At 40.5% G+C, this 12,636-nt stretch overlaps 1 protein-coding gene across 1 annotated transcript in view; it reads right to left on the reverse strand.

The window, feature by feature from the left end:
* Positions 1 to 1,770: 1,770 nt before the first annotated feature.
* The window catches only part of LOC140923658 (protocadherin Fat 4-like), a 31,510-nt gene continuing 20,644 nt past the window's right edge, over positions 1,771 to 12,636 (reverse strand). Inside the window, exons 23-34 of the mRNA XM_073373731.1 lie at positions 11,997 to 12,126; positions 10,754 to 10,949; positions 9,597 to 9,866; positions 9,247 to 9,335; positions 8,656 to 8,857; positions 7,642 to 7,931; positions 6,615 to 6,874; positions 5,816 to 5,952; positions 5,436 to 5,456; positions 4,622 to 4,721; positions 3,690 to 3,924; positions 1,771 to 3,099 (exon numbers count right to left, since the gene is read on the reverse strand). Of these exons, the coding sequence (XP_073229832.1) occupies positions 2,752 to 3,099; positions 3,690 to 3,924; positions 4,622 to 4,721; positions 5,436 to 5,456; positions 5,816 to 5,952; positions 6,615 to 6,874; positions 7,642 to 7,931; positions 8,656 to 8,857; positions 9,247 to 9,335; positions 9,597 to 9,866; positions 10,754 to 10,949; positions 11,997 to 12,126 (2,278 nt within the window). The 3' untranslated portion in view covers positions 1,771 to 2,751. The remainder of the gene's footprint in view (positions 3,100 to 3,689; positions 3,925 to 4,621; positions 4,722 to 5,435; positions 5,457 to 5,815; positions 5,953 to 6,614; positions 6,875 to 7,641; positions 7,932 to 8,655; positions 8,858 to 9,246; positions 9,336 to 9,596; positions 9,867 to 10,753; positions 10,950 to 11,996; positions 12,127 to 12,636) is intronic.

The raw sequence follows: 12,636 nt of genomic DNA on the forward strand, positions 1-12,636 counted from the left end.
TCAGTTTTAACAGATGACTTGGTTCTCGTGTAGCTGGGCATTTACGCACTTGAATTTTAGCTGATATAATTTTTTTATATACAAACAGGTACCCTATCTAAGGATCACGCTGGGAAAACAGTGCCAACAAGGGCAAAAATAATACCCTATATCTATATAATGCCAATATCTTTGGACCAATTGCGATATATTAAAATTCATACTGGGATCCGAGGCTTGGGGAGTCATAAGGTTTTTATAACCCAAGCCTCGTAATTAACCAAGTAGGAAAACATCAATCAGGATCCAAAGCCTGTGTACTGCGCCCCCCCCCCCGCCCCAATCTCTCTCTGCCCTAGGGAAAAGATCGTGAAAGTAAAAGGGACGGCAGTACATAGGCTAAGGAATCAAGGCTTCATTGCTCTCTCCTCTGCAGAGGCTCCCCACTGGGTATCCCAACAAAAATAGCAATAATCGAAAAATAGAAAGCGCGCGGGGAACGATGGGAAGAGGAAGAAGACGGGAGCCTCTCTTGTCTCCTCTCGCGTTCCCCTTCCCATCGTGCCCGGCTCTCTTTTTATTTCTCCCCAGCCTCCCTACAACACAAAAAGGCCTCTGCGGAGGAGAGACGTTTCATAGCATTCACGGTATTAAGTTTAAGGTCTTTATGGTATTACGTAGTTATCAAAGTTTCAACGTCTCATGGTTTCTGGCATCGGTTTCATGTGTTTTTGGATTTCAAGGTTTCGTGGTTTTCATAGGTTTCGTAGATTTCATAATCATAGGTTTCATCGAGAGAGTTGTTTCATGGGAACTTTTCGTAGTGCCCTGGGTTTTGTGATTTTCATGATGAGTTTCGTGGTTTCACGAATTTCGTAGTTTCATGGATTTGGTTTCATAGGTTTCCTGGACGGTTTCATATTCATACATGTAGGTTTCGTAGAGTTGTGGTTTCATGGGGTTCGTGGCTGCATAGGTTTCGTGTCTGTAAAGCCAGAAACAGGCCTGGAACAGGTTGCCGCACCTTAGAGCATTTGTGGAGAATGTGACACTCGTTAGGTTAGCCTGTTCCAAGCGTGTAGATAGTGGTGAGCGGTGAGAGGTTTTATTTTTTTCGCGCTCCTTTTTACTTCGCACCGCTCCCCACTATCTGAACGCCTGGGACAGGCTATCGTTAGGTCGACAAACTAAATGTTTGTTGAAAACGACTGCGTTAAAAAGGGGTGGCTGTTAAAACATGAGCAAAAAAACAGAATATTCACGGTAATTTGCAATCTTTTTCGGAATTATCATATAATGATAATGATGATGATGATGATGATGATGATGATGATGGTAACAATAACGATGACGATGATTATAATGTTGATAATAATTCCGTTATTTACCCTCGAAATTATTTATAGCACTGATGCTAGTGGCCTTAAGCAAACAAATGCCTTTAATAAACGAATACTTTAAATCACACCTAACAGAAGAATCCCAACTACTCGGAGGCAAACCAGTTGGTTATTTACAAGCCTGGTCGAGGATTTGAACTTGGGAGTACCGTCAACAAATCCAGCTAGCGGTCAGGGCGGGACGTCAACTTGGGGCCTCCGGATTGCAAGTCCAGCGCTCTAACCGCTCGGCCACGCTGCCTCTTCCCAATATATAGGTACAGATTTCAAACCCATTAAGAAGTTGTAAACTAAGGATCTATTCCCTCTCAAAACATAGCTACGTACAACATTATAGATTGTAATATATTTTTTTAAAGACTTTGACGTTTATCCCACTTGTGTTATTGGGGAAAGTCCGGGTCCCTTGAGAAGATCACTGTAAAAAGGCTTTTCCTTTTCTAGCTCAACACAAAAGAGAAATAGGTGACAGGAGCGTTACTTGTATTATTTCGCATCTCTAGCTTTTATTGTCCAGTGTAATTTTACAAATTTTCACATCATGAGCGTTGTCAAATACTGATCCCTCTCTTGATTTCAAATGTTACAGCCCCTGAACCACAAAGATTCAAGGTAAGTAGTTAACTAATGTACAAATTTTGTCTGTCATCTATTGAGTGCTTTGTTACCAGATGTAAGTTACTATCTACATCTCTTACAAAAAAAAAATAATGACAACGGACCTAAATATTAGTATCTAGCAAAACCAATTTACGCTAAAAGATAATAGAAAACAACAGGGTTTTTACTGATGTCGAGGAAACATTTGATGGCCTGGAAAGCCTTCAGTGTTTTTTCAGCACCAAGGAATTGCCCATGTGAAAAAGGGATGGGGTTATAAGCGACTAAACAAATCAGACGCTTCTGAATCCAAACACGCAAAGCTTTTAAGTCGAGTCAACCCAGTTGACATGAAATTATTACTATTATATTTTTATTACTTTTCTATTTCAAATTTAATCTATCGTTATATTTTTTTTTAATAAGATTTATCCCAAAGATTCACCCCAGAGAATTCAGTGGTTTTCCCCTACTTTATAGAACTATTTTGTGTCGGGTTCTCTCTCCTTTTCCAAAAAACTGTTATACCACATATTCTACTCGCCTTTAAACCAAGAACAGTGGAATAAGTGTTCCGTTGTGGAACTTCAACAATACCAACGAAAACCGGTTCGGGTTGAAAGGGTTGATCCTAAGTTTTTACCGCGAAAAGCGCTCGTTTTACAATTTGCAGTTAACGATGAGTTTGGCAAAATTTCGGTGTGGTGTACCGATATATAGAAAACCACTTCATTCCGGCGTATATTACAACATTCGCAGGGTGAAAAGATGTTCACACTTCACTTTTGTTCCAAGGATGAGTTAAAACTAAATCCGGCGAGTCCTCATCAAATGGTATCGGTGTGACTTGAAAATGACTGACAAGCTCGTTTATTGTTTGAAAACTCTTGCTGTCGTCCATTGAACCAAACTGTGCTATAAAGCTGCTGCTTTCTTTATCATATTTAAACGGCAGATGCCGGAACGAAGGTCCCCCTTCTGGAGCTCTTACGGTCAAGAAAAACGCTTTACTGCTCTCTCCACGACGAACAAGAAATGTGCCCGGTTTCACCATTGACGAAAGCATTTCCTCAGCTTCCTGCTCTGTGATTTTGCTATAGAAATAAGGCTCATTGCAAATCTGAAACACAGAAAATTAAAGACAAATATGTCAGCTTCAATTACTGGGGTAAGAGGAAGCCGGGATTATTCTAAATATCTCTGCCAAGTGCCAAAAGTAGACCTCTGGCATTCTCTTGGCGCAAACTTAGGGACAATAGACTTGCCTCCGTATACATAAGACAGACACCTTCGGGACTGGCTCTGACTGTAAGTCTTAGAGCCACAGGTGTCTGGCTTTTTGAGAGTTAAGTGTAAACGGAGACTCGGGGTGCGTGGGAAATATTGAATGCTCTCTGAAGAAGCCAAAAAAAACGAAAGCTGGTCTGGTCATCGGCCTTAACATAATCGCTCAAAGGCAGATGTACCGTAGAACTTATAGAGGGGTGATACTCTAAACAGACTGCAAAAGAGCGTGAATATGGGGATAAAGAGGTGATGAGCTATAGTAGGTAGAGCGGGGTGAAGGGAAGGGGCCATTCTTAAGGTGGCTTAAAAAAATTCCATCTGGCAAACTCTCTGTATAACACCCTAGCTCAAGTCTTTCGTTCAAAGACCGCGGGTGCACCCGTATCGCCAAAAACACGGTTACCCGCAGTACAGGCTACTTACTCCGGCAGGTGATTTTTTGCGCGGTTTCCCAAGGTCCACTTGAACCATGAACTGCCCTTCATCGTCGGACACGTCACCGCTTTCGTCATCATACGCGACATTAAGGTAGTGTTTCTCTGAGCGAGATATGTCCTTGACCGACCTCTCCCTCTGAATAACGGAATTTTGGTTCTCTAGTCGTGTCATCACTGCCCTTTGCTTGAACCAGTGGTGGAAATTTATGGGCTTGTTTCGCCTAAAACGGAAGAGACCGTGGTTTTGTGGTTAAACATCAGCAGTTTATCTTGTAAGATGTTTCAAGTGCAAAGTCTTTTTTTTAAATACAGCATTTCTACACAGCGCCAAAGAAAAAAATGCGCTGACGGTCACCAAAATGTTTTAATTCCAGGTTGTAACGTAATAACTGAATTGAAACATTTTAGAATGTCTTCGACACGCAGATTCCATGGCCAAGAACTGCTACCCACTACAGTACAGTAGAGTCGACAATAAAAAAGACAGTTAGTTGCCATGGCTACAAATGCTGATTTAATCTGTCCACTACAATTAACTGGCTAAACAAGAAAATCAGCTTTGTCACTTTTCTCCAATATTTGACTAGATTAAGAAGAATATGCTGGTAAGGCAAGGTTTACATCCTGTAAACAAAATAATTTTGAGCTATTCAACAAAAGCATTTTCTTGCGTCTCAAAACACGAATTTTGGTAAGAAATTGACAATTGACAACATCTGTTTTCGCTAGGATAAACTCTACAACATTTGAGGGTGTTTCCTGGTGTTGCGGAAACCTTTGCTGAACCCCACGACAATTCAGTCATCTCTTACGGAGACTTCGCTGACACGAACACCCCGCTAATTAGGAAATTCTTCATGGACCATCAAAGGTCGATCGTATTAGTGGAGTCTGATTTCAGTATGACTCGAATCTTACCTTTTTAATACAAAAAATATGACTGCAGCGATAAGCACAAAAAGGCATACCAGGCCCAAGGTTAAACCGACGATTAAGCCAACTTTTGATTCAGGTTCAGCTGAAAACAGGATAAAAAATAGATATAATTGTGTACTAGCGTATTTATTATAACAAAATATTTCACCAAAGCAGTTTCGTTCGGTATCTGAAACTCTTTGTCGCTCCTGAAGTAATTTTTGAAGTAATTATTCGAACAGTTTTGAGGGTGTGAACGAGATTCAAGCCAAATATTCAGAACCTGTTTGGTAACATTTCAACTTAATAATTATTTACTTGGGAAAAATAAAAAATGTTGTTTTTTGTTTGTCTGTTTGTTTTTTATTTAGTCTTTAGTCACTTATACCACTACATGCGAAATTTCTGCAATTTGACTGGCTTAGAGCAGTGGTATTTCAGCTTAATTTGAAATACCTACATGTGAAAATTACAAACCTTTTGCGGGTAGTGGTATAAACAAATAATAGAATGATTTGTATGTGATATTTGGCATAAATACCACTCGTGATATTTCAAAATTGTCTCAAATTTCACTCGCCTAACGGCTCGTGAAATTACGTATAACAATTTCGAAATATCACTCGTGGTATTTATGCCAAATATCACTACAAATCATGCTATTACCTATACTAATAGGCAGGGGGAAAAAACATAGAAGTTGGTTAGCCCTACAACAGCATCTGACACCATGAATGACTGAACAGACTAACTGTTGGATGAGCCAACGGAAGAATTAATTTATGAAATTATAGGACCAAACCTATACTATAATTACCTGTTTGGGGCTGGGCGTATGCTGCAAAAGTAACAAAAAAATAAACAAATAAGATTAGTGACAACAATTTCTGCGCAAAAAAGTTTTTCATCGTTAAACACGGCCCCAAAAAATGTCTTTCCCCAAGCTCCCTCCCCGTTTCCATTCTCTCTCCAGACCTTTCTTTTGACTGCTCGCGCGTTCTTGACCTACGCAAAAGTACCGTCCTTTTTGCAATGAAACTCCAAACCCCTGTTTTTTTCTTGCATTTTCCTACATTTGGCATCCTCCAAGGATTAAAATGACGGCGGCATTGTCTTCATTCGACGGTGATCGTCAAGTCCAAAGTGCCGAACAATATACTAAGTACATTTTTATACCCAATGCAGCAAGCCACTTACTAGTTTTTGCGCTCTCCACTTTGAAACCGAATTGTTCCAATTCTTCTGCCTGTCCACTGTTTATCATGTCCACCACATTACTCGCATCCAAGTCATTGCCGGACTCGCGATCTCGAGCAAAGAACGTTAACTTGACCCTGCAAAATCAATAGAAAAGGTATTGCGGATGTTGGTATTTTCGTTAAAAGTACTGTACTTTTCAGTTTTTCTCAGCTGCAAAACCGAGGTCGACTATGTACGCTTTACAAGAGTCGGTAACGTTACTTAGCAATCAAGCGAGAGCCTAAAATGAAAGCCTAGGCTTTATGTTTGTAGAAGGTTCCGAAGGTTGTGAAGGTGTCTTCAATTCCTTTAATGTTGTCGTTTCGCGTCCATTTGCCTTAGATTCCGCAGGAAAGAGGATACAGAAAGCACTTTTAACCTCAGATAAAAGAAAATGCTCAGTAGTAAATTATTCTCGAATTTCAAAGACTGCGACGGCAACGGGAACGTCAAAAAAACAATAGGTTTAATGAGCAAAACAACCACGCTGCGCTTGTATCACGCTTTTTTGTGTATTTCTTTGCCTTTACTGCACAGCGACAAAGTTTAAAATGATGCGAATTCTGTTTTATAGCGACGTTTTCATGGACGTCGCCTTGTCGGATCGTAAGGTCTCTATAACAATCAGCACTGGCACGGGAGTTTGAATCCACAATTTTTTTGTTTTGTTTTTTGAATCCACCCTTGAATTTGTTTTAAACATAACTTTGAATGTGCGGTAAGTAAGACTAATGTCGAAAAAATTAACCTCACTTACTCTAATGGTTTTACAGGGGGTTTTGTGGTCGGTGGAATCGGTGCCATCATCGAATCCTTTTTGCCACACTCCGTTGATTGACCAGCATTAAACATCACTTGACAAACAAACCGCTGGGCAGTTTGCGGTTCAGGTTTCATGTCCGGTGGACAAAGCAGCACAAAGCGAACTTCTCTGTCTTTGTAACTGGTTACACGTACAGAGCATGCGCCATAGTCTAGCTGATTCTTCTCAGATCTTCGTCGCCTTACAGTGACACTCTAGTAACAGAATAACTCTCATTAGCGTTATGTGAACTGATTTTCTGTATTACGCAGGTTAAAGTGTTTTGCCTCTAAACACACTGTCTACTTTTTTCTCCCTCTCACGCACAAAGCAAGTCTGACGTCTGTGGGAATAAGGTGCGTTTTAAAGGCATCAACACGACAACCGTGTTGCAAACATTTTCTGTAACTTTCTAAGAACATATTTTGAATCTGCTCCAACTGAAAACCATGCTTTCTTAAGTTTCAAGCGTCATTTCTTGAAATAAACAAACAACATATTCAATAACAGCAAAGCAAATGAAGCAAAACAAGGGCGTGAGCAAGCCAGGAAAATCTTTAACGCATTTTTCTGGTCTTGAAAAGCAAAGAGGCCAAGAACGGACAATTATTTAAGGATGTAATCTCTTCTTCAGATCTTTATCTTAGAAAAAGACAACTTAGCATGTGGTAAACCGTGAAGAAAACTCAAAGCACAGCTTTGCTTAATTCTAGTTAACCCATAAGCCACACTGACAGCCTGAACAAGCAAAACATGCAGCGAAAGTGCGCTGTGACCGCCACCATTGATTTTATGACAGAGGAAGATTGGGGAGAGTAGAAATAGTGACCCATGGTGTATTCGCTAGAGCTCCCGTCCCACCTTCTCAATTTATTGCAATTTAACATGGCGATCCAAACATGGCGATTACGCGAACACAAACACTCGCGTAGCCAACAAAGACGCCCGTTGTGCAGGCTACGACACTGAACCTCCATCTTACCACATTATTCGGAGCAGTCTTGATCGAATTCTCAATTGCTTTCTCCAGATCATACACACTTTGATATTTGGCTCCAGATGGAAGCATCATGACCGTTTCAAGCTCTTTGCTAACACACTGGAATCCTTGGGAAGAGCGTTCAGCCAAGGCACAGATGTCAGTACCGTTGCATGGTCGACTGTTACATGCCGCTTTCTCCAGTTCACAGTTTTTTCCAGTCTTGGTCGATACACAGTTGCACTGGTATGAACCAGGAGTGTTAGTGCATGTGCCATTGTAAAAACACGGATCTACGAAAAATTAGTACCACAATCAGTATTATCTTCAACAAGTTGCAAAAGGGCTAGGTTCGAGACACTGTAACTCTTACTGGCAAAGAGAACTTTCAAGTTTCAGTAGAAGACAGGGGGAGCTGCAGACTCTCATGTTCTAGAAATAACTTTTTTATATTGAAATGATAAGTTTTTGGCAAGTTACAGTTAATTTCCTTAGATATAATCACTGCAAGTAATTGATATTCCGTGGTTTAACTAAATTCAAACGTATTTCGGGTGGGATGACATTCATTAATTGTTGCCCATTGCAGCGAGCAATGTGCTAAAGACGCTGTTAGCCTGCGTTGGCTTGTATCTTTTTCTGCGATTGTAGATCAAAGCACTCAATGTCAGCCCGAAGAAGTAGCAATGTAGAAGGAAACTAATTGAGGAAACCATACTTAAAAAGTCGGTCAAAACTATTGTTCATAGCCAGAACCCTTCATCCCATGGAAAAACTGGTTGCCTATTCGATGATTTGATGTCTAGTATAGTCCCCAGTCCTATACAAAGTCGACTTCACTTATCTTGGCCACTTCCCTTAGTTTCAGATAGTTCTTTCAGGATTCTAAGTATCTAGTTTCTTAAATACTTATGCGAAAATTAACATTCTTAACCAAAGAGATGTTCACTTTATACCTGTTATTACGCACTTGGTATCAAAAACTGGATTATTAAAATACGTAAAAAAAATAAGTACCTCCAGTGCATTCATTAATATCCTGATCACAGTGGTCACCAAACCACCCCGGTTTGCAGAGACAGGTGTATTTGGAACCCTGCCTTGAGCAGACACCATCGTTTTTACAGGGGTCAGAGTTACAAGGATGTTCCTCGCACCTTTCAGGCGCAGTGAAGCCCGTCACTTCCACGTTAGCTTTCAGGGCCTCACTCAGCCGTTTCTGGAAGTAGAGAGAGATAGAGGATATAAACTAAGAATGAAAATACTATCTAAAAAAGAGATCATTAGAGGATGAAAAAGAAAGGGAGTGGTGATGGGTTGACTCTGGACGAGAACCAGACAGTGGGACAAAGACGCACCGAATTTTTGATGTTCTAAATTATAGTAAATACCTAGGTACAAGTAAGTCTTCTTGAAGGGCATTGTTTTACCGAACAATATTTAAGTGGTCTGTTACTGCCAATTCTCATATCGCAGCCGGGGTTTTGTAAACCGTGGGAAAAGAAGAGACATTGTGGGAAGGTATTACGTAATATGCTAAAAAACAACAGAGATTACCCCACTTGCATTCAAAGCTACGTAGATACTATAGTAGGCTTCGTTACTTACTTTAAACTCTTTGACGTCAAATATTTGGCACGTTCCGTCTTTATTAGGACGTTTAACAGTAAGAGTCATGGAGACAAGAGCTTTCTTGCCTAAGGACAGAAACAGTAAAATACAATCACAAATAAATCTCGAACTGTGAACTTACAATAACAGGCTGGGTTGCCTTCGAATCCAAAGGGTTAGTAGGTTTCATCGAAAAAGCGATATATGTTTACATGGCACATTACTAGTTAACATCAATGTTGCGAGATTGGTTTTGTTTGATATCCTCCATTTATTTGATTTTCTTTCCAGAAATGCCAAACACTTCAAAGCCCCAGTAAGTGATAGTCAGCCTTCCTGCTACTCACCAAACACTTTTAGCGAAGCCCAGTTAGATATGACTTTGCCAGCCACATTGGACGCTTCACAGTAATACCGAGCTTCATCTTCAGGGAGCGCATCTTCCATAACAAGCTCAGGTTGAAAAGGCTTGACTCCACTGGCTTCCACCATCGCAATTCCATTCTTGTACCACTTGAAGCTTGGCTGCGGGTCTCCTGTAGCATTGCAGTACAGTTTAATTTTGCCGTCCAATTCCACGCTACTGTTGACTGGGTGGACTGTGATCTTAGGTGGATCTAAAACACGCAGGTAAAACATTATTGATCATGGAGCCTTGCAACTCTTACGGAAAAACGCTTCATTAACTATCCATCCATCCCTGTCTTGGGAGAGCAAGGATGGCGCAGTGGTGAGAGCACTCGCCTCCCACTAATGTGGCCCGGATTCAAATCCCGGCGTCGACGCCATATGTGGGTTAAGTTTGTTGTTGGTTCTCTTCCCTGCTCGGAGAGGTTTTCCTCGGGTACTCCGGTTTTCCCCTCTCCTCAAAAACCAACATTTCCAAATTACAATTCGACCAGGAATAAGGTAGACGAAGAACCACTATGTGGATGTGCTACCTCCAAATCGTTATTACGTTTATTATTATTATTATCATTATTATTATTATTATTATTATTATTATTATTATTATTATTATTATTATTATTATTATTATTATTATTATTATTGAGCATGCTTATGCTTAAAGGTATTCTATTTAAAGTTGTATATGTGTGAATGGAAAGTTTGACCCTAACAATTCTGGGCCCATGCATTACAATAATCACTGTATGGACTAATGATTGTTCAATGGCAATCGAATAAAGGTCGCTTGGAAATCCTAGTCAAACAGAAACGACAAATACACGAAATCAGTTAAGGTAGACTTGTGCTGCTTCAAATTACATTGACCAAAAGGAGCATATTAGTTGTCATGGAAACTAGCCCAGGATCTACGCTAAACGTCTGTCAAAAAACTCGGTTTACATGGATGATGAGTCATTTGTTCTGCCTTTTTTTCCAGACAAGTGTAGAAACAGGGAAATTCATTGGTTTCCAGGAACGAGCACATTCCTCTTCAGGAATATGTACTCTTTGCATCCTTTGGGAACAAGAAAATTATTGTGGTATGCATACTTACCATTTACTGTCATGTACGCTACACGGGATTGTATCACGCCAGCAGAACTCGACGCCAGACACGAGTATCCACCTTGATCATCCTCAGATGCCATTTCAATAACGTAATCACCGACGTTTTCCCAGTTAGAGACAAAGCGACCGTCCTTCATCCAGCGGTACTGAGGAATTGTGTTACCTTTGGCTGAGCAATTTAACTAAAGAAATGAATACAATAATAGTATCAAATTTAGCCCTTTAACTCCCAGACCACATTATGACAACATTCTTTTTCCCTCTAACAATATAATCTGTGGACGAAATCCTTCAGTGTTACCATTCAAATGAAACCTTTTGGACAGAACTCTGGCATAGTACTAATGATTGTTTTGTTTTAACGCTTTTACAAGCGAAAGGGTTAAACATCACCATGTTATTACCATTAATATACTAGACACATGCGCGACAACCAACCGGAAGTCTTGGTCAAAATTAATTTATTGAGAGACTGCTCAATGTAGGCTCGATTTCCATTTCGCGAAAAGCGGTCGGTAATCGAGCCTATGCTCAATGATGAGACGACGACTAGAAAAAAAAAATGTATGATAACAATGCTTAATAAAAAACTGTTCTGACTGCATACATAATTGGCCCGTGACGCGGGAAATAAGAAACTCCTTTAAATTACATCGTGTCGAGCTTGCGCGCCAGAGGCATGACGCATGACGGCCCTCGCTTTTAGTTACAACTGCCTGATATTGCCCTCCTCTTGGCCAGTTCAAAGGAGTTCAGTAGAAGTGACTTGGAAGTTTTGCCCCTCCCACTTCCCTCGCTGGCGATTGACGTGGCATACCTTATTATTCGGCATGCCTATTGTCCTAGGAGTCACAGTTTCATCCCATAACTTAGTTCCCCTTGACGGGATAACAGGTATGCAGTGCGAATATCATACAAAACTTCGCTCTTAAATAATAGCGCTAACAAATAATGATATCAAACTTAATTTTCACCGCTGTTATGCGATGTTTTATGTTGAGTTATCGGGACTTTGAAATTCTAGAAAAAGAAAATCTTGCAAAGTGCAATTGAATAAGGCCTGATAGGACGGGACGATGACAATCCCCCCCCCCCCCCCACTCTCCCACGAATAACAAAGCAACAGAACACCCTCCTTATGGGGAGGCACATGACTGATCTTCCTCCACTACATAAGTCCCTGCTATTTCTTACGCCTGTTATGTACACACATCAATATCCCCTCTCACCTGATGCTTTTGTCCTACCAATCGGGTCGCTCCTTGAGGCTTTTTGGTGAATTCGCATAATGTGTCCGCCTTTATTATACCATCCTCAGTGACTCTAAACACCATGGCTTCACAAGCAATGCTGTCGCTACTGTAGAACAAAAAAGGTGCAAAATGTGATGTTAGGAGGATCAACTCACTTGAGAGAAGCAAGTCTTGTTATGTGTTGGGTCTCTTTTGTGTATATAATGCAACGCTATACGGGCTGCGTGTTTAAGGAGCCTGGAGGTCCCTTTAAGTTATTTTGAAAAGTCTGATTGCTAAAAAGAACGATTCACTCGCATTACACGCATCTAATGGGTGCGCCGGGTGGAGATATTGGTCTACAACCCTGCTATGATAGGGCTTTTCCCATCCGCAATGGCGATGAAAATCTTTTGCAAAATATCGTTCTAGATTTTAACACACCTCTTCAGTCTGGCAACAAATGTGAACTCGTCCAAATTAATCGACACAGACAGACAATATCAAGGTCAGTTTCTCGACAATAGCTGAGATACTTGAATTTAGTTACATTGACGTAAGATAAACCTCCTTTCACACTTCTCCATGGTTAAAACTAACGAAGTTAAATCAAAAAGTAGAACTTAAGACTTTTGGG

Source organism: Porites lutea, chromosome 13, assembly GCF_958299795.1.
Source record: "Porites lutea chromosome 13, jaPorLute2.1, whole genome shotgun sequence".
Taxonomy (NCBI): domain Eukaryota; kingdom Metazoa; phylum Cnidaria; class Anthozoa; order Scleractinia; family Poritidae; genus Porites; species Porites lutea.